Raw genomic sequence first — 17,592 nt, forward strand, 5'->3', positions numbered from 1 at the left:
ATGATTCATTACACGTCATCGCTCCTTAGTTATCCACAAGATTGGTTAAGTTATGACATAATTTGTCTATAGGTACTCTGACCTTGGACCTCCTTTTCACTTCCTATAGGCTAGGAACCCAAGAGATGGTTCTATGGGATTCTCTTACGTTCACTACATGATTAGCAAGCTAGTTGTGGGTCGCACTTGATTTCTAATACATTTACCAAGCCTGGTTAGTCATGGAAAGTCATGGAAAATGAGAGAACTACACTCCTTTGGCATAAATAGGATTGCCCTTTCCTTAAGAAAGGGCAAGCAGACAATACAGTAAATCGACTATCACATACTTCCACGTCTTTTCCAAGCTTCCAAGCATTGATCTTGTTATTCTCTGTTTTTGAAAAGTCAGTGAGGTGCTAACCTCTGACTTACCCCTGAGTTCTCAGACTCAACATTTGTTGCAACTTGTCTAAACCACTTCACCACATCATACACCTGATTGCTGCGTTGTGGAATAGTCTAAGCTACAACCCTTTGGCTCTGTTTCCTAAGACAGTGTGTTGTCTTAGTAAAATCATCCCTTCCTTGGGTGGCTAGATTCTCACATCTGGTGCACCCACCATTACATCACTGCTTCTCGTCCTCTTGTTTCCTCTCTTCCATAAGCTCTCGTACGAGCTCTTCCTACGATTGCACCAAGCCCTTGCCTGGGGCTCCATCTATGCCGTGTGGCGACACGTTCCTTCTGACAAGTCTTCCCCGTGCGCCTATATCTATATCACTATGGGCATATTCGCAGCAACATACCTCCTGAAAACTGGCACCGTCATCATCCGAAATGGGGTCTTTCGCCACCAGCTGTCACGCGCCACTATCACGCACGATGCAGGTGCGGTCAAGATGCAGCTATGTCTATCCAAGCCTCTGACAATGGATGCTGGGCAATATATAAACCTCTGGATTCCTTCTGTCAGCTTCTGGTCTTTCCTCCAAACTCACCCGTTCACGGTCATCTCGTGGGACGCAAAGGACCAGGACAGGCTTGATCTCCTGATCGAGCCTCGGAGAGGGCTCACGCGAGAGATGTTGTACCACGCGGAGAAAGGCTACACCAACAACCTTCTCGTCATGTTCAGTGGCCCTCATGGAGGCACCCTGTCGATGGGCGAGTACGAGAGCGTCCTAATGGTGGCGAGCGGCTTTGGCATTGCTGCCTTCGTACCACACCTGAAGAAGCTAATCTACGGCTATAACACTCGCGCGGTCCGAACTCACTGCATTCATCTGGTGTGGCAGATAAAGAATGAAGGTGGGATTACCGTATGCAATATGCAAATCCGTACCAAAGCTAACAGTGTAGCCGACGGTCTTATAGTTCAGGAACCACTTAACATTGCGCTGTAGGAGGATAAATTGGATGATGGCTGTGTACGTTCAGTGGTATATGACACCCTCCAAACTGCAGCTAATGATTACCTGGACTAGATCCTCTCGATTTCGGTGTATGTTGAAACTAAGAGCTCGCCTAAAAAGCCATTTGGTGAACGAGCTACTATGTATCCGGGGCCCACTCCCTTGCCAGAGATCTTCCTTGCAGAGATCTCAGGAAATAATATCAAGGTCCACGCAGCGGAAGTCGGTGCTGAAGGGCAGAAGGCTTTGGAACAGAGCGAGTCAACATCCAGTACACTGCAGGGTGATGTTGAATCCGGGAGTAGGTGGACGGTGGCAGGAGATGGAAGGATGCTCGTTGCAGGTAAGTACTCTACGGTCCGCCATGTGGGTGGTGCTGACAGACGAAAGTGTCTAGCTCGGAGGTGATTCGAGACGATTTACGGGCGGTCATGAGGAAGTATATTCAGATGGGGGTAAGATTCATAGAACTAGATTACCAGCCAAAGTAGATAGGTCATGCTTAGATAGCAGAGGTTTTGGTAGCGTATTGTAGAGCCCTCGGAGAGTGCTCCTAGCTGGGTGGCACTCCAAAGCGTACCCTCGCGGGCAAGTGGAACGCCTAGGATTGTGGAGTCGCAGGGAGGATCCTCCTTGGATGTACGAACGCCCAGGAGGATACTCCTAGGAGCACCCACTGCCGAGGCGTATCCTCTTAGGATCCCTAGCACCCCAGGAGGATCCTCCCAGGAGGATCCTCCTGGGTGCTCGTACATCCAAGGAGTATGCTCCGAGTTTGTTTCTTCTCCATGGACAAAGCTCCTCAGAGACTCTCTCTCCTAAGAGAATACCCCCTGGAGGGCTCGACTCCTGTGAGCCCACCACCCCTGTGAGCTTTCTCTGTAGCGTATTGTTTCCTCACAAGGTCTTATGTGATGCGCGCTCATGCACAGAAGAGAGTCGGAAGGTGAAAGGTCAGATGTTGAGTGTTCCGGGTGACGACTCCCTGTAATCTGCATTGCTAATTAGGGCTGTTCATAGTTGTCTATTTAAGCTTCCCACCTGACCAGCTCGCCAGTGGCTCCACTCTTCCCCCCAGCGCAGCTAACCTTCGTACCAGCGGGCGGCGAGAAACACCCACTGAATGAACTCACCACCACCCACTTCAGAATGCTTTGGCTTCCCATTTTCTACTCGTTGCAGAGCCGTCAGTACACTACAGAAAGGGTATGGACCTCATTGTGTCTATTTCAAAACATATCTACCTACATCTATCATCTAACTTCTCACGTAACACTCGTGCACAATCTATCCACCACCGGCCTCCCTCCCTCCTCACCCCGTGCACCTGCACATTCCCCTCCTCCCCATCCCCCTTCCAAAGCTGCCAGCACCAAGAAGACATGCTGTTCGGCCCGTGCTGATCAGGATTTGCGGCCCCTCACTAAATTGAGGGGCCGCGTATCCACAGATCCACCCAATAGACGTAGTTCTGACGGGGCACTGTGGACAACTGGGTGGATGGTCTCTCATCGCCGATGGTCTCGCACCACCCGATGGTCTCGGTGAACCCTTACCATTTATCCATTGACTTATCCTTGCAGTCGATCCAGTCTTTTGAGGCTCCATGGACTTCCTCCTTTGCTTTGAATCTTTCGACTTCACATCAACGTCAACTGCCTCACCCATTGAATAAGGCTTCAATCATTTGTCTATAGGCAGATCCATCTAGTTAACCCTCCTCCCAAATCTTCCCACTTTCGTTATACCTTCCTCACCTTCCTCACCTTCCTCACCATCCTCACCTTCCTCACCTATTGTCGCTCCATACAGTATACAGATTTGTCACAGGCCCAGTGGCAGTTGAGCAAAAGAAGGAGGTTGTCTACCCTTAAGACAGGCTTCGACTTGACAGTCCTGTCCAACGGAAGCGTGTCAACGTACTGTAGATATTAGTAATTTAGATAACAGCAATGAAGAGGAAGCAGCATACTTTTAGGACCTCCTTTCTATCATTAGTATCGATCAGACGGCCATTCTCTTTGTTGTATAGCATTCCAAACTGTGCTCTGTATTGTGTCATTGCACCCCTCTTGCTCACCCGGCCTTTATCGTACATATGCTGGGTGAATGATATCATGGTCCCTCTAGAGCAGTCCTTGATAACAGAACGACAGTCCCCCAAATGCTCATCATGACAGAACCTAGGCGAGAGTTAGGAAAGGTAGGCATTCTAATGTCTCAATTTAGGCGTATTGTTCCCTTACCTTTCAAACTTGCCTCTAATAACGTCAAGGTTGCATTTCAGTCTCAGGAGCATACTCATTTTTAATAACAGTTGTTGGGTCATCATGCTTAGTTTTAAGGCTTTGGTAGTATCCAGCTGGGCGTTTGGTCTTTGGCTTTGGTTGACGAAGTTCAACACGAATATGAAGGCATCGAACTAGTTGTGGATCAACAGGGGCGTTCCTTCTTAGGGCCATAACGACGATGTGCTTGTTTCGTCGTGAGAAGGTGCGATCTTAGCCACACCGTTGTTGCAGGGAGTGGTAGGTACAGAGTAGAGTGGTGTGCTGAAAGACATAACAGTTGTATTGATGTTAGGGGGGGGGATCATCTATACACAGGTACAATTGGGAGGTTTGTGGCCAGAGGTAGAAGAGACTAGACACGGGTTTTGGTTTTGGATTTCAGGTACGATGCCTTCGGTCCGTTAATTTGCTGGTGGCCGATCATTCATAGATCGACTTGGCAGAGGTAAGGCAGTTCAGTCAGGGAATCGGGAATGGGCTACAGCGATTGCTTGTATCAACAGTGACGGCTGGAGTATTCCTCCATTTTTGGTAGTTAAAGGCAAGAATCATCTTGCAAATTGGTATACAGACGGCGGCCTTCCACACAACTGGGTTGTTAAACCGACAAGCAATGGATGGACAAACAATGAGACGGGTCTAGAATGGTTGAAACACTTCGACAAACATACTGCTGTTCGTGCAAGGGGTCCATATCGAATGCTGGTGTTAGACGTGCAATCTGAGCATGTTGGACGACACCGCTATACTCCCCCGATGAATGGTCGCCACCACTGTTGCCATCTTTAGCGTCGGCCATGATGTTGAGCTCCTGCGATGGTGCTGCTCTCTCCTCGCTCGTAAGAGGGTTCGATGGGTGAGGGAACACGTAGCGCGTATGGCGAGGAGTCTGTTTTGCTTCATCAGTACATAGAATTTAAACCAAATCGAAGACTACAATATGCGAAGTTTAGCCTATGTCCTTTTCTCTCAAGAAGCTGGGTGAGCCTCCGATACCGTGGCTATCGCGGCTGTCATATATTTGGGGGCCGTGACAACGCATACAGAACATTGGCAAACAATCATCTCGGCCACCTCATTTGTGCTAATTGTGAGACTGTGGGAGGCGAGCTAAGGCTAGGCTCTTCGGTTTTAGCTTATGTGATGTTTTATAAGGATAACTCCGTGATCCACGTCACAGCACATAAGCACCTGATTCTGCTGTTGCAGGGCGCCCAGACATTCCGTTGGTCCCACCGCTGTAGAAATATGGTGCGATTTGGGTTTGGTATCGCAATGAAGGGAAACTTACACCGATCGTGTTATGTTGTTGTGGCCACCTGACGATAAGGATAAACAAACAGCCAATAGACGTCATGTATTAGTGGCTGCCTGAGGCTAATTTTTTTGTCAGCGTCACCAAGTAAAACAACAGATAGCATGTTGCTGTGACCAAGACAACACGGCTTCTGCAGATTCTGCTTTCATACGATGAATGTGTGGACAAGAACAGTACAATCCAGGGGCCCAGGAGACTATCCTTTCATGGCTTGGTGGGCTTCAGTCACCGCCATCCTCAAGAGAGAGCTCGGCTCCTCAGAAGCGGACTCGAGGCGATAGTCCAAGTATGTCGAGGTCTCCTAAGAAACGAAAGACGAACCCCCCAACGGCACCATCGGATGCCTTGAGCGAGTACAGCCTGCCAACACCCTCCGATCGAGTTCGGGCTTCAAGCCCCCCCCGTGAACTCCGTGAGATTTACAAATATGCTCAGCCCCCAATACGCTTCCTTACTACGCCAGACGAGCATACACCTGAGACGGTACTGGAGCTCTTCAAGAATCTCCAGGAGGCAAGTAGTGCTGCAGCCATTCCTGCAATTTTTAAGGTTAATATAATTGAACTATATGCTGGTCGCCTTAGTTAACTATGAACCTCAGGCGCGAATCCACGATACCTATCCTTATCAAAGCATTCCCTTGAGCGCATTTGTGCCAACGGAACAGACACTACAATCATCAGAAGTAGAAAGCACATGGAAACTTGCTGCCTCTCTTCTGTCGAAAGCCAGGCAAGCGTTTGAAGGGAATGAGCCGGAAGGGTCCTGGATCCGCTTGGCGTCTGAGGTTTTGGATGGGGTTTTTGAGGGAAGTGAGCTCAAGCTGCTTCGCACGATGGATGTGTGAGTTGTAGGAATTACAATCGTAAAAACTGCTGCTGACATGAGCTTGATTAATGCAGGCAATATTCTGACATCAATTCCGCCACCTTACTGCCGACAGTCAATGATTTCGCTATTCCGGTCAAAAAAGCTGATCTGGCTGTAGCCATCCATAGCGCGAAACCTGCAGCAAGCATGATATATGAAAGCATTCGGAAGCAAAATCCAGCAATGAAGTTAAGCCAGATGCAAGATGCAAGCGTTTCTCGCATGGCTTTACCTATATGCGTCGAAGTGGGAGAACCTGGAAAGTCCTACAATGAAGCATCTATTCAGCTTGGCGTGTGGTGTTGCGCTGGCCTGTTGAAGCTGCATGAGCTGAGATTGCAACAAGGCGACATTGATGCAGAAGAAACTGTGCCTTTAATTGGTATGACTGCTATTGGACTGGACTGGAAATCACATGTGGCATATAAACTCCCAGATGATGGTGCTGTAGTGAGTCATTTCCACTTTCACACGCCGTATGAAGTAGATAAATCATCAGCTGACTTGCCTGGTGTTGTCAAGGTTATTCTAGGCCCTGTATCCATTGGAGGTTACGAAGACATCCGTAGCTTCTTTGTGCTTAATAGTGTCTTCAAGATCATTGCGAAATGGGCAGAGCAAGATTACTGGACACATTTTCGGGGTATTTTTGGAGTCTGATCATGCTGGAGAAGGATATGGAGGCCGAGGATCCACCAGGGCGAGCGTTAGGGCTTCAAGAGACGGTGGGTGATAGGCGCGGGTTATTATTACCTTGTCTACCTGCTTTATAGTCAAAGGTGAACTAGTCGTATGCATAGAGCAAGATCATATTCATACATCACATTAGATCTGCTCTATACTATCTATAGACGCCCGATGCACACCATAATGATGCGCACCACAATTTGGAGGCTGTAAGAGCTTTAAGTGACCTATTTTACCCTCGACTGCATTGTGCTCCAGCGCGTGCGTACTGCGCCCTTAGTCCTGCCCGGGAACTTGCTGAAGATCCACTCCCAAGACTTGCCCTCCTTCTTGTACGCTGATAAGCGCTGCTTGTCAAGCGGTGACCATTCACTATATTTCCTATCGTCCGAACGGGCCACATTATCCTCGCTCGAATATGCATCACCATCGCTACCGGTATTAGGATCACCGTCGCCAAAACCATCGGCATCGGACCTGCTTGACGCTGACCATTGACTATACAGTCAAACCCCTGTTATAACGATGTATTCTGTCCACCATTTCACTATCGTTATAACCAGTATATCGCTGTAACCAAAATATAATATATTATGTAATCCATGTATCTAATGTCCCCTGAACTAATGATGCCAGCTGAATGCCCTCAATTGCTGATTCCAACCGCTCAAGTGTCCGTAAATAATCAGAAGAAAGAGATTCTTGGCTTTCAGCAAATCCAATCAATATATGAAGAGCTTGTTTAGCATCAGCCATTGAGTACATAGGCTGTGGAAGCTGATCACGTCTTCTTCATCACTTTGAGTAGTCGGTAAACCTAAATGCTCTTGTAGCACTTCTTGTAAAACCTCATCTTCTCCTACATTCTGCTCATCCTCTCCATTGTCATCTTCGTCAACAGGGTTAAGAAAATTTGCAACTGACATAATGTCTTGTATATTTCCTGCTTCCATAACCTTTTGATATAGCTCTGTAACTCCATGAGGCATAATTGAAGTAGGAAGTGAAATAGGTGAAGAGACAAGTGTTGATTTGCGAAAGCAATTGTAGATTGTAGTATTTGTAATTTCGTTATTCCAGCTTCGTAAGATCCAACGGATTGCAAGGTGTAGATTCATTGACGACAGAGGATCTACATTTGAGTCGAAGGATTGTAAGATATATTGTAGCCAATGTCGCCAGTAGTAAGCTTTGCAATTCTGAATAATCCCTTGATCAAGAGGCTGGTAGCGACTTGTACTATTAGCAGGTAGCCAACATATTCGAATATTTGATGGAGGAGGACAAAGCTCAATTGCAGTATAATGGGCAGAGAAGTTGTCCATTGTAAGAAGAACTTGTCGTGTTGTGCCAATATGCTGATAAAAAGCTTGAAGCCACTCTGTCATAATCGTTGTATTCATCCAAGCTTTCTTATTCCACCGCCATTGCCCTCCCATTGTATGAACTGATACAAATCGCAAAGCGCGTGGTGTTTTAGCTTTGCCAATGAACCAGACTGGAAATCGATCTGTGCCAGTTGCATTGACACAAAAGACAAGAGAGATCCGAGACTTGTCTTTCTTAAACCAGCTTGATGTTGTGATGAGAGGCCTCGAGAGAGCATCATCCTCCAATAAAGGCCACTCTCGTCCATGTTGTAGATATCCTCCTCTTGATATTCCCCTGCCACAGTTTGTAAGGCTATCATTTCCTCTTCGTAGAAGCTGGGATAGATAAGGCTTCTCCATGTCGAACTTTTAATGATATCTTAAAGCGCTTCTTAAATCCCTCAAGCCATCCAATGCTGAACTCTGGGACTGGCTTGCCAGAGTGTTGTGGAAACTGGCGCCAGATATCTCTTGCCTTTGTTTGCAGAAGCTCTCCAGTTGTAAATCCCCCTCTTGCTTCAATACGCTGCTGCCATGCAAACAGAACCTTCTCTAAGTCAGGCCAGAAGCCTTCTCAAAGTCGCACGCCTTGTGGTGTATTATTCTCGTCGAGGTGGGAGAAGCGTAGACTTAAGGATTCAGAAACAGTTGACTGGCTAAGTTTGTGATTGTATTCGTGGAGGAACCATTCGATGCATTGCTTCTGTGTAGGCTTTGGGTGCTGTCGATGTGCCCAGCGACGAAGCTTTGTTCTAATGTAATACTGTGCCTCTGGCTCATGATCCTGAGAATACGTCAGACTGGATATAACGATAATCGGATGGAACTGTAACGATTATCATAGTATCATAAGTTGTGTGGAAATAGAATTGGTTCCGAAAAATATATCGCTATATCAAAAATATCCTTGTATCCAGGATCGTTATAACAGGGGTTTGACTGTACTTTCTCTTGTCGGAACATCCCAGTTCATCCTCGCTCGAACCGTCACCCAAACTATAGTCAACGATGCGGCTTGACGTCTCTCGCTGCTGTAATGGAAAAGTGCTCGCGCTGCGGCCTTTGTCTACCCAGATACGCCTTGCACTCAGCGGGATGAGGCATGCGTTTGTAGTAGACCTTACAGTCCTCCCACTTTTAGAAGGGCGGAAAGATGTACGCCGGCTAAAACCAGTCACCAAGAACAAATGTTGCTTTAGCTGCTTTATTGTGAGGTCCTTGGTATTTCCGGCATAGCTGACGCACTCGATGAGTTTAGAGAATTGGCCGAAAGTGAATTCTGGCTCATCACGATCGTCCTGAATGAATGCCGAAAAGGAATAGTAATCCGGAGAATGGGGACGGAATGTGACCTCAGTGAGTAGCGGCTGTTTGGATGATTCGCTGAGGGCGCCACAGTCCAGAGAAGAATGGGGTGGTGAAGGTAATTGGCTGTTACCGTTGCAGGCTGGGTGCCTCTGCGGGAAGCAATTTCTTCTTTGCTGGGTAGATCCCAGCTGAAGATGCTGCCTACGCGTCCGTTGCGTTGGGCCAACGTAAGATGAAAACGGCCGCTTCCGCTTGATAGGGCATCGCTGTCATACTGATATTCGTTGCACTCAGTTTGCTATCAAAGTCAAGAGCAAACTTGGAAATCTCCTCCTCAAACCTATAAGTCACTATACATATTTTGGCTTATCACACCAACAACAAGAGCAATACTACTCAACAATTGCTACAACCATCTATGATTCATTACACGTCATCGCTCCTTAGTTACTGGGCCGATATTACCACATAGCATATCTCTACAACCCTCTATGATTCATTACATGACATCACTCATACTACCACATGACATATCTCTACCAACTAGAGGCCTAGGAGCATGAACGATAGCTCTAAAAGCTCCTACGAACCTCTATGATTCATTACAGGTCATCGCTCTTTAGTTAGCCACAAGATTGGTTAAGTTATGACATAATTTGTCTATGACATAATTTGCCTATGACATAATTTGTCTATGACATAATTTGTCTATAGGGGTACTCTGACCTTGGACCTCCTTTTACTTCCTATAGGCTAGGAACCTAGGAGATGGTTCTATGGGATTCTCTTACGTCGACTACAGTTACCAAGCCTGGTTAGTCATGGAAAGTCTTGGAAAATGAGAAAACTACACTCCTTTAGCATAAATAGGATTGCCCTTTCCTTAAGAAAGGGCAAGCAGACAATACAGTAAATCGACTATCACATACTTCCACGTCTTTTCCAAGCTTCCAAGCATTGATCTTGTTACTCCTTGTTTCTGAAAAGTCAGTGAGGTGCTAACCTCTGACTTACCCCTGAGTTCCCAGACTCAACATTTGTTGCAACTTGTCTGAACCACTTCACTACATCACACACCTGATTGCTGCGTTGTGGAATAGTCTAAGCTACAACCCTTTGGCTCTGTTTCCTAAGACAGTGTGTTGTCTTAGTAAATTCATCCCTTCCTTGGGTGGCTAGATTCTCACATCTGGTGCACCCACCATTACAATCGCCTTCGGTCGCTCTCATCTGACTCAGCTTCGGTGGTACTGAGCTTGTCGTCGCTGTAATTGTAGCTGTTGCTTGTCGCTTGTTCTAGGCTTGGCTCCAGGGATGGACTGCGGGGGTGGAGGATCCTGTGGCGCTTGGCTAAGCTGGTCCTTCTAATCACACTTGCGGGGAGATGGAGTTCGTCGCCCATTTCAGTTATTGGCGCTACCCTCGCCGTATTTTCGTCTGACTGTTGTATTCCATTGCCATCGCTATTGATATTATCTTCTTCGTCTTGCTGCTGCGGCAGCATCTCCTCAGGGGTATTATTATCGAATTCAGGCTTAGCTTGCCTGCGATAGGCACAATCTTCCTGACTGATTCGGCCTTGTTGTGATGATCTAGGCCGGCGTGGAGACTGGTCGCGATCACTACAGCAGAAGCTACAGTGAGGTTACTACTCCAGCATGTATGGAAACACCATGGTTTACCAAATTCCATCATCTCAGACAGAGGGCCCCAGTTTGTAGCTGTAGTGTGGAAAATCCTCTGCAAAGTTGGAAAGTTACAATCAAATTTTCTACAGCCTTCCACCCAGAAACGGACGGGCAAACTGAAAGGTTTAATGCAGAACTCGAGCGATATTTATGGGCTCATGTCAACTATCTCCAAGACAACTGGGTTGAATATCTTTGCATGGCTGAATTCGCAGCAAATGCCTGTAACGCTGACTTCTAAACGATAGAAGACACAGAGGTTCTCTTGCGTAAAGGTTTACTTATCAGAGGAGGCAGGGGATCAGACACAAAGGCTTCAAGTAACACGTTACTAGTATATAACAAATACTGTATTGAGTTGAGCACGAAGCTCCTATCTAAGGAAATACTATCTACTTATATAGTGGCGTCGTGCCTAGTGGACTCTTGGGAACTCACTTGAGTCCTCGGAGTCCTGGACTCTTAGGACTCTTCTCATCATCCTGCGAGTCCATCACGTGCCTAGTGGACTCCTGGGAACTCACTCGAGTCCTCGGAGTCCTGGACTCTTAGGACTCTTCTCATCATCCTGCGAGTCCGTCACGTGATACTTTCGGAACTACTATTCCCCGCTGCCCCTCCAGGTACCAGGGCCGGTCTCATGCGACCTCCCTCCTTCCTGTCCTGTAGTTGGCCAGCCTTCTTGTTCCGTCGTAACAATGCCCTTCCATCAGACTCAACAAAAGTTAGCCCATTTTTTGCAAACAAGGGTTTCGAGCCAAGAATGAGCTTTGATATAGAGGATAGCACGTTCCAAACTGCCCTTCAAGAACATAAGGACATAGCTCAAAACATGAAAGATATTTGGGAATTCCTACAAGACCAGATCGCCCTCTCACAAAACCGAATGGAGCACTTTGCAAATCAAAACAGGAAGCCAGCACCAAGATATAAGATAGGAGACCGAGTCTGGCTTTCTACTCGGAATATCAAAACCCAACGACCCTCAAAGAAACTTGACCATAAGCAAGTTGGTCCATTTCAAATCCTTGAGCAAATTGGGAATGTTGCATACCGACTCCAGCTACCACCAAGCATGAAGATACACCCTGTGTTTCATAGCAACCTCTTACGACTTGACTCAGATGATGCTTTACAAGGCCAGCACCATGAACCACCCCTGCCAATCATTATAGAAGATGAACTTGAATGGGAAGTTGAAGAAATCCTAGATTCTAAACTCCTATGGAAGAAGCTGTTCTATATGGCAGCATGGAAGAACCACCCACTAGACAACACTTGGTATCCTGCTACAAACTTCAACAATGCACCTGAACTCACACAAGCTTTCCACTGAAAATACCCGCAGAAGCCACGATGATCTTACTCTTGATCAGGAGATCAATCTTACTAGGGGGGGGGGTAGTGTTACGATTACAGCTCACAGCTTGTCACAGCTTGTTATGGTTGTTATGGTTGTTATGGTTGTTATGGTTGTTATGGTTGTTATGGTTTGGTTATTACAGTTGTTATGGGGATTACGGGTGTAGCCTTAGCCACAAGGTTACAACCGCTAAGCAGACAACTGTATGTTATGAGGAATAGCCTCACCTTCCTTCCTTCTTCTTCTTCTTCTCTCTTTAGATTCAATCTAGATTACTTTTCCTGGACTGGCATCATGACCTCTATGACCATCGTAACACCACTGAGCCAAAAAGACTACAGTATTCCGGCTCGCCCGGAATACGCGTAACACGCTTTATATACCACATGTACTGTAACGGCGGCACCCATTACAATTACCCCCCCCTTTAGTCCGTGACGTCCCGGCACGGATGTAGAGGCTTCTAGCGTATCATCTCGTACTTGCTTCTAGGCCCGTTACTACTCAGGATGCTAAGGTGTGTATATAATAGCTTAAGCCCCCAAGGACGCCCCCTTGTCAGCCAGGTAAGGAATTACACTGATTGCTCGCTTAGCCCACCCAACAAGCGAGCCAATCAAAACCCATTGACTGGTGAGCTGGAATACTCTTGTAACGATGTACGGTTACGCTCGCGCTACATCCCACTGAGCCAAAAAGACTACAGTATTCCGGCTCACCCGGAATACGTGTAACACGCTTTATATACCATATGTACTGTAACGGCGGCACCCATTACAGTAAGTAAGAGCGTACACTTCAGCGTGAACGACGTACCACCCTCTTGCTTCGTTTTCCAGAATACCAAATTTAACAAAACAGTTGCTGCAGCTTCGTTCTCAACTGTAATATGATGTAGTTGGATCTGTAGTACCTCATCAAAGCGGAGTAAACATTGGAAGGATAGAAGGTAAATGCACTGAAGCATAGCCCGAACGCGCCCACCACCCCAAGATGAGTAGTGAACCTCATCATTAAAGTTATTAAGCTTCTCTCCAAACGAAAGGCATGGGAATTCTTTGTTAAAAACCCATAACTTCCGTAAATCTTCCTTTGTAATTGCCCGGGCACTTCTAGCAACCTCTCCAGCTCTTGTCTATCCTGTTATTAGCTTTTTCTACATTTTGTACCAAAGGAAGAGAGTATATACCTTCTTCTTCCGAAGACTCTTCATATACGTCGTTACTACTGTTGATAGCGATGGGTTTCCCCAGTTTATTCCATCTGGAAGCTTCTGCCATACCGATGGAGTCTTATCCATATACTGTACAAACCCAAAACTTAAAGCTGACCTCATTTTTACCGCATGTTAGTATGTAGCAGGCTTCCCCTTACGCATTCTCTTTGAGGAGTTCTCTATTTTTATTGGTATGTGCGTCGAATGTGTCTGGGGTAGCGATTCTACTGAAGGGTCATCAATTTGCATCGGCTTTGGGTCACAGAGAGACATTATCCACACTGCGCAAAAGTAAGGGCATGTGTCCTTACTGCCATTTAAGTCAGACATACCATTTACAGGGTGTTGTTGTGCGGTATAGGTAGTAAATTGCTTCCATAGGCTACATAATACCACATATTGTAAGCATACATTCGGTCATAATGAAGGCAAGATGTAGAGCTTTGGAGGCACCATATAGTGTATAACTTACCTCGCATAGTCTGAGATAGTCTTTGGAGCTAACGCCCCTTCCATTTACTTTTGGACTTCCTCCTTCATATAGCAGAAGGCTTGGTCAATTCTTACTTTTTCATCCTCCATATCCTCATCTACTTCGTCCTGCGTAATATCGTCGTTTAGATCGAGCGAAGCAAGCTGTTCTACGCCATAATAGTTATATAGTGCGAAGGTGGGCTACTACCAAAGAGAGGTGGTAAAGACATGGTAGTAATAATTTAGATATGGTTGTACCAACAAGATGTTATATATCCTCAATAATACCTTCTTAAACTACCTTGCGGCAAACTGGCTTCTGTTTTCGGCTGGTTTAGGCGCTGTTTTGTGCAGCCGAGTTGCCAAAATCTCACGCTGCTCTAACGCTCGGGTACGTACCTGATAGCAAAACGGCAAGACCCGGACCTAGCTGACTAATAGGAACACCAAAACCAGAGCGAGCTTGAAGCAGGAAGCTTCTCATCTTTGACTTGCAGCCGTTTTGGCCCTCAGAATATGGGTGCCCTCCAGCCCCTTGTGACTAAGTTAACGATGCCTTTCCTTATGTCTACCCTACCTTTCCTTCCCACCATACTTAATACCCTCCTCGCTCGCTCCTGTCTCTTTCCTCTTCGACAATACAGTTCCTTTGGAGCAGGTTCCTTCCAACATCTCCTACTTTCTCTTCAACACCAAGGCCGTCGTTGCCGTCGTCTCCCTTGAGTTAATATGGTATGCGGCGTCGCCAGCTCTCACGAAGCTTCTCTAGCTGCAATGTGTCAGACTCCGAGAGCTGCTTCGATGTTGAGGATAACGTTGTGGATAGCGACTCTGATACTATTCCGACAGATATTGATAGCGATGTAGAGGATAATGCTAGGGGCGGCGACTCTGATACTACAGATGTTGACACTGATGTAGAAGACCACCCGCCAGAGTACTACCTTCATCAAGAAGATGATTCTGACTCTGATGATGAGATTGAGGATTATAGAGACAGTACTCTTTGTCTTATTGGCGGAATCGAGCAACGGTTTTACCGGTTAGTCTTATACCTTCACCTATCGTCCCTCTATGTTTGTATCGCTAACCTAACTAACTCATAGGTATTGTAAATATGTCGAAAAGGACCCTATTCAGTCGATGCGAGACGTCACTCCCCGCATGATTGGGGCCTTCTTCGACTGGGTGCTAAACCAACGTCGTGGAAAGGGTGGGAGGAGGCTGAAAGGCATTAAGACAGAGAGTAGTCTTATATCGTACTACAAGAACTTTCGGATGGCCTGCGAGAAGGCGACTGGTATAAGGATTGGGGAGGGTGACATAGTTTTTAAACGCATGGTAAATCGCGTAAGTCATACCTCCACTCTACTCTGCCCTACAAGTCCACATGAGGAAGGCTTACAGAGTAACGTCTAGAAACTACGGAAGTTAGCAAAGAAGCACAAGCTTATAAGAGAGAAGCGCGAAAAGGCAGCTATAGACGTAGAGTCTCTGTCAATGATCCTTCATACCAACCTAACTACCACAAAGAAGAGGTACACACATGGCCGGCAGCGCATTGCCATCATGCTATTTCTCCTGCTTGCTGGCTTCTCTGGAAACCGGCCGCAAGCTATCCTCGACCTCTGCTACCGCCACATTATTGTGAGCCTGCTCCGGGACCCAAAGGGCGGGCCCCACCGGATTCTAATTGAGTTCACATGTGAATTCACGAAGCAGTTTCTTGGCGTAAAGGAAGCGTAAGCTCTGCACTCTACCTTCCTCCCTCCTATGATTCTACAGTTTAAGCTGACAAACTAGTAATACTTTTGTTCTGCCTGAGATAATATTCGACCCGTCCTTGCTTCTCAGCCCACACGTTTCCCTACTTGGAATGATTATAGACGATGAAGCCTTCAAAGCCCCAAATCTCACGTCTGGCGAGGCTATCAGCAAGTTAGACATTCGGCCAGGCTGCAATCAGCTGTCGTTGTTTCTAAAGCCAGAAAAGGCCAACATCCCCATCTTCCGCAAGTCCATCCGGACACCCTACGGGTGGGAGATCTCGCCTACCGAGCCGCTCCCTTATTCGACTCTCCTACGGTGGATGGAGGGCCTTGGAGTACTATCGTGCTTCCCACAGATTATCCGCCCATATGGTCTCCGGTACAACGCGGGCAACAAATTCAACAAGAGCGGTCCGTACCCTATGCAGCGCAACCTCCCCTCCCCCTATAAAGCTTAGCTAACGACTGACGGATAGGGGACGTGAGTGATGCGCTCCAGAACATGATGCTACAGCACGCTGACATGCGCACCTTCATTAATCACTATCTCTCGCGGCGGGTAGAGGCTGATACTAGGGCTATCGTGTGTGGCTACGAGCCTCAGAACCACCTCATGGAGGCAGCGTGCCGGCTACTGCGGTGGATCGATCCCTGCCGGCCGCAGGAGTTGACGACTGAGCAATCCCAGTCTGTCAATCAGTCCCCTCGTGTCCTCCGACTCGTCGCACGGCGAGAGAAATCAAAACACCGCTCTGTTGGTACAGTCACAACGCAACCCCATTACAAAGCTCTCACTAGTGATATCGCTAGGGAGAGGCAACGGCAGAGAATCGCACTCCTAAAGAAGCTTCGGGACGAGTGGGACCTAGAGAAGTCAGTCAGCGACATCGAGTTGCAGCTCTCTGGTCTAAAGTTCGACGAGGACTTAAAGACTACCCTAGACCTAGCCGATGATATGCCTCAACCTCAAAGGCGCCTAGTGGAGACAGTTATAACGCTTCCAGGGACCACTCTGGAGGAGGAAATCTGCCGGCGCAATGCGGCTATCAATGCGACCGCTGCCTACTGCAAGTTTCAGGAAGGGGGAGCTGCTCCCAGGCGCGCCCCTATCAGGCGAACGGGTTCAACCCCGGCCGACCCGCAGTTGGCGGCCGCAGAGACCGAAAAGCAAGCACTGGACGCAGCTATGTTGTCAGTATACACAGAGAACCGACCAAAGATATGCTTCATGTGCTTAGGGGAGCGAAATTTATCATTCGAAAAGCGCACTAAATCATTTGCGAGTCCAGGAGACTTAACGAAGCACTTCAAGCGGAAGCATTTGGCCAACATCAAGAAAGGAGATCGGATCGGGTGCAAGGTCTGTCGGATGTCTCTGGAGCATAAGCCGCATCTCCGGAATCATGCAGAGAGTATCCACGGGACGGTTTCTTGACCAGTTGATGCTCTACGAAAAGCGTGCGGCTCTCTGGCCGACTTTTTGTCTTTTTCGTTTTGTTTTGTTCTCGTTTTTGTCTCATAGTCATATTGATGCTTTCGCCTACGGTACTATCTTGTAGAATGTATGTATAGTATAAGTTACAGTAGAAACTCGAAATTGGTCAACCATTCAATCTAAGCTTGATTGTATTTCTGACACCCGCATTCTTAAATGCACTAACGTGACCTGCACTGGATGGTCGTGATCATCACTCACCTGGCGGTCTCGTGATCTCCCACCACCCGATGGTCCTGCTGAACCCTTGCCAGTCATCCTCTAACTTATCCTTGCAATCGACACCGTTTTGAGGCTCTATTAACTGCCTGTAGCGCTTACGCCTGACCACTCCATCCACAGAGGTTC

At 47.2% G+C, this 17,592-nt stretch overlaps 6 protein-coding genes across 6 annotated transcripts; 3 read left to right on the forward strand and 3 right to left on the reverse strand.

Moving 5' to 3' along the window:
• Window positions 1-765: 765 nt before the first annotated feature.
• VC83_07582 (uncharacterized protein) lies at window positions 766-2,217 on the forward strand (the record flags this gene model as incomplete). Its single annotated transcript, XM_024471149.1, has 5 exons — window positions 766-1,302; window positions 1,387-1,410; window positions 1,468-1,738; window positions 1,786-1,850; window positions 1,921-2,217. The coding sequence occupies 5 exons, from the start codon at window positions 766-768 to the stop codon at window positions 2,215-2,217; spliced, it is 1,194 nt and encodes a 397-aa protein (XP_024320883.1).
• Window positions 2,218-3,188: 971 nt separating this feature from the next.
• On the reverse strand, window positions 3,189-4,485 carry VC83_07583 (uncharacterized protein; the record flags this gene model as incomplete). The annotated part of the gene is made up of 4 exons (XM_024471150.1): window positions 3,189-3,317; window positions 3,368-3,578; window positions 3,642-3,817; window positions 4,354-4,485. 4 exons carry the CDS (start codon window positions 4,483-4,485, stop codon window positions 3,189-3,191), a joined length of 648 nt encoding a protein of 215 aa, XP_024320936.1.
• Window positions 4,486-5,292: 807 nt separating this feature from the next.
• On the forward strand, window positions 5,293-6,534 carry VC83_07584 (uncharacterized protein; the record flags this gene model as incomplete). The annotated part of the gene is made up of 3 exons (XM_024471151.1): window positions 5,293-5,553; window positions 5,606-5,847; window positions 5,907-6,534. 3 exons carry the CDS (start codon window positions 5,293-5,295, stop codon window positions 6,532-6,534), a joined length of 1,131 nt encoding a protein of 376 aa, XP_024320822.1.
• A 254-nt stretch (window positions 6,535-6,788) lies between these two features.
• VC83_07585 (uncharacterized protein) lies at window positions 6,789-7,550 on the reverse strand (the record flags this gene model as incomplete). Its single annotated transcript, XM_024471152.1, has 2 exons — window positions 6,789-7,048; window positions 7,325-7,550. The coding sequence occupies 2 exons, from the start codon at window positions 7,548-7,550 to the stop codon at window positions 6,789-6,791; spliced, it is 486 nt and encodes a 161-aa protein (XP_024320931.1).
• A 2,893-nt stretch (window positions 7,551-10,443) lies between these two features.
• VC83_07586 (uncharacterized protein) lies at window positions 10,444-11,421 on the reverse strand (the record flags this gene model as incomplete). The annotated part of the gene is made up of 2 exons (XM_024471153.1): window positions 10,444-10,873; window positions 11,366-11,421. The coding sequence occupies 2 exons, from the start codon at window positions 11,419-11,421 to the stop codon at window positions 10,444-10,446; spliced, it is 486 nt and encodes a 161-aa protein (XP_024320933.1).
• A 3,293-nt stretch (window positions 11,422-14,714) lies between these two features.
• Window positions 14,715-17,184, forward strand: VC83_07587 (uncharacterized protein; the record flags this gene model as incomplete). Its single annotated transcript, XM_024471154.1, has 5 exons — window positions 14,715-15,022; window positions 15,087-15,330; window positions 15,400-15,722; window positions 15,784-16,160; window positions 16,226-17,184. 5 exons carry the CDS (start codon window positions 14,715-14,717, stop codon window positions 17,182-17,184), a joined length of 2,211 nt encoding a protein of 736 aa, XP_024320932.1.
• Window positions 17,185-17,592: the final 408 nt, after the last annotated feature.

Source organism: Pseudogymnoascus destructans (genome assembly GCF_001641265.1).
Source record: "Pseudogymnoascus destructans isolate 20631-21 unplaced genomic scaffold scaffold_23, whole genome shotgun sequence".
NCBI lineage: Eukaryota > Fungi > Ascomycota > Leotiomycetes > Thelebolales > Thelebolaceae > Pseudogymnoascus > Pseudogymnoascus destructans.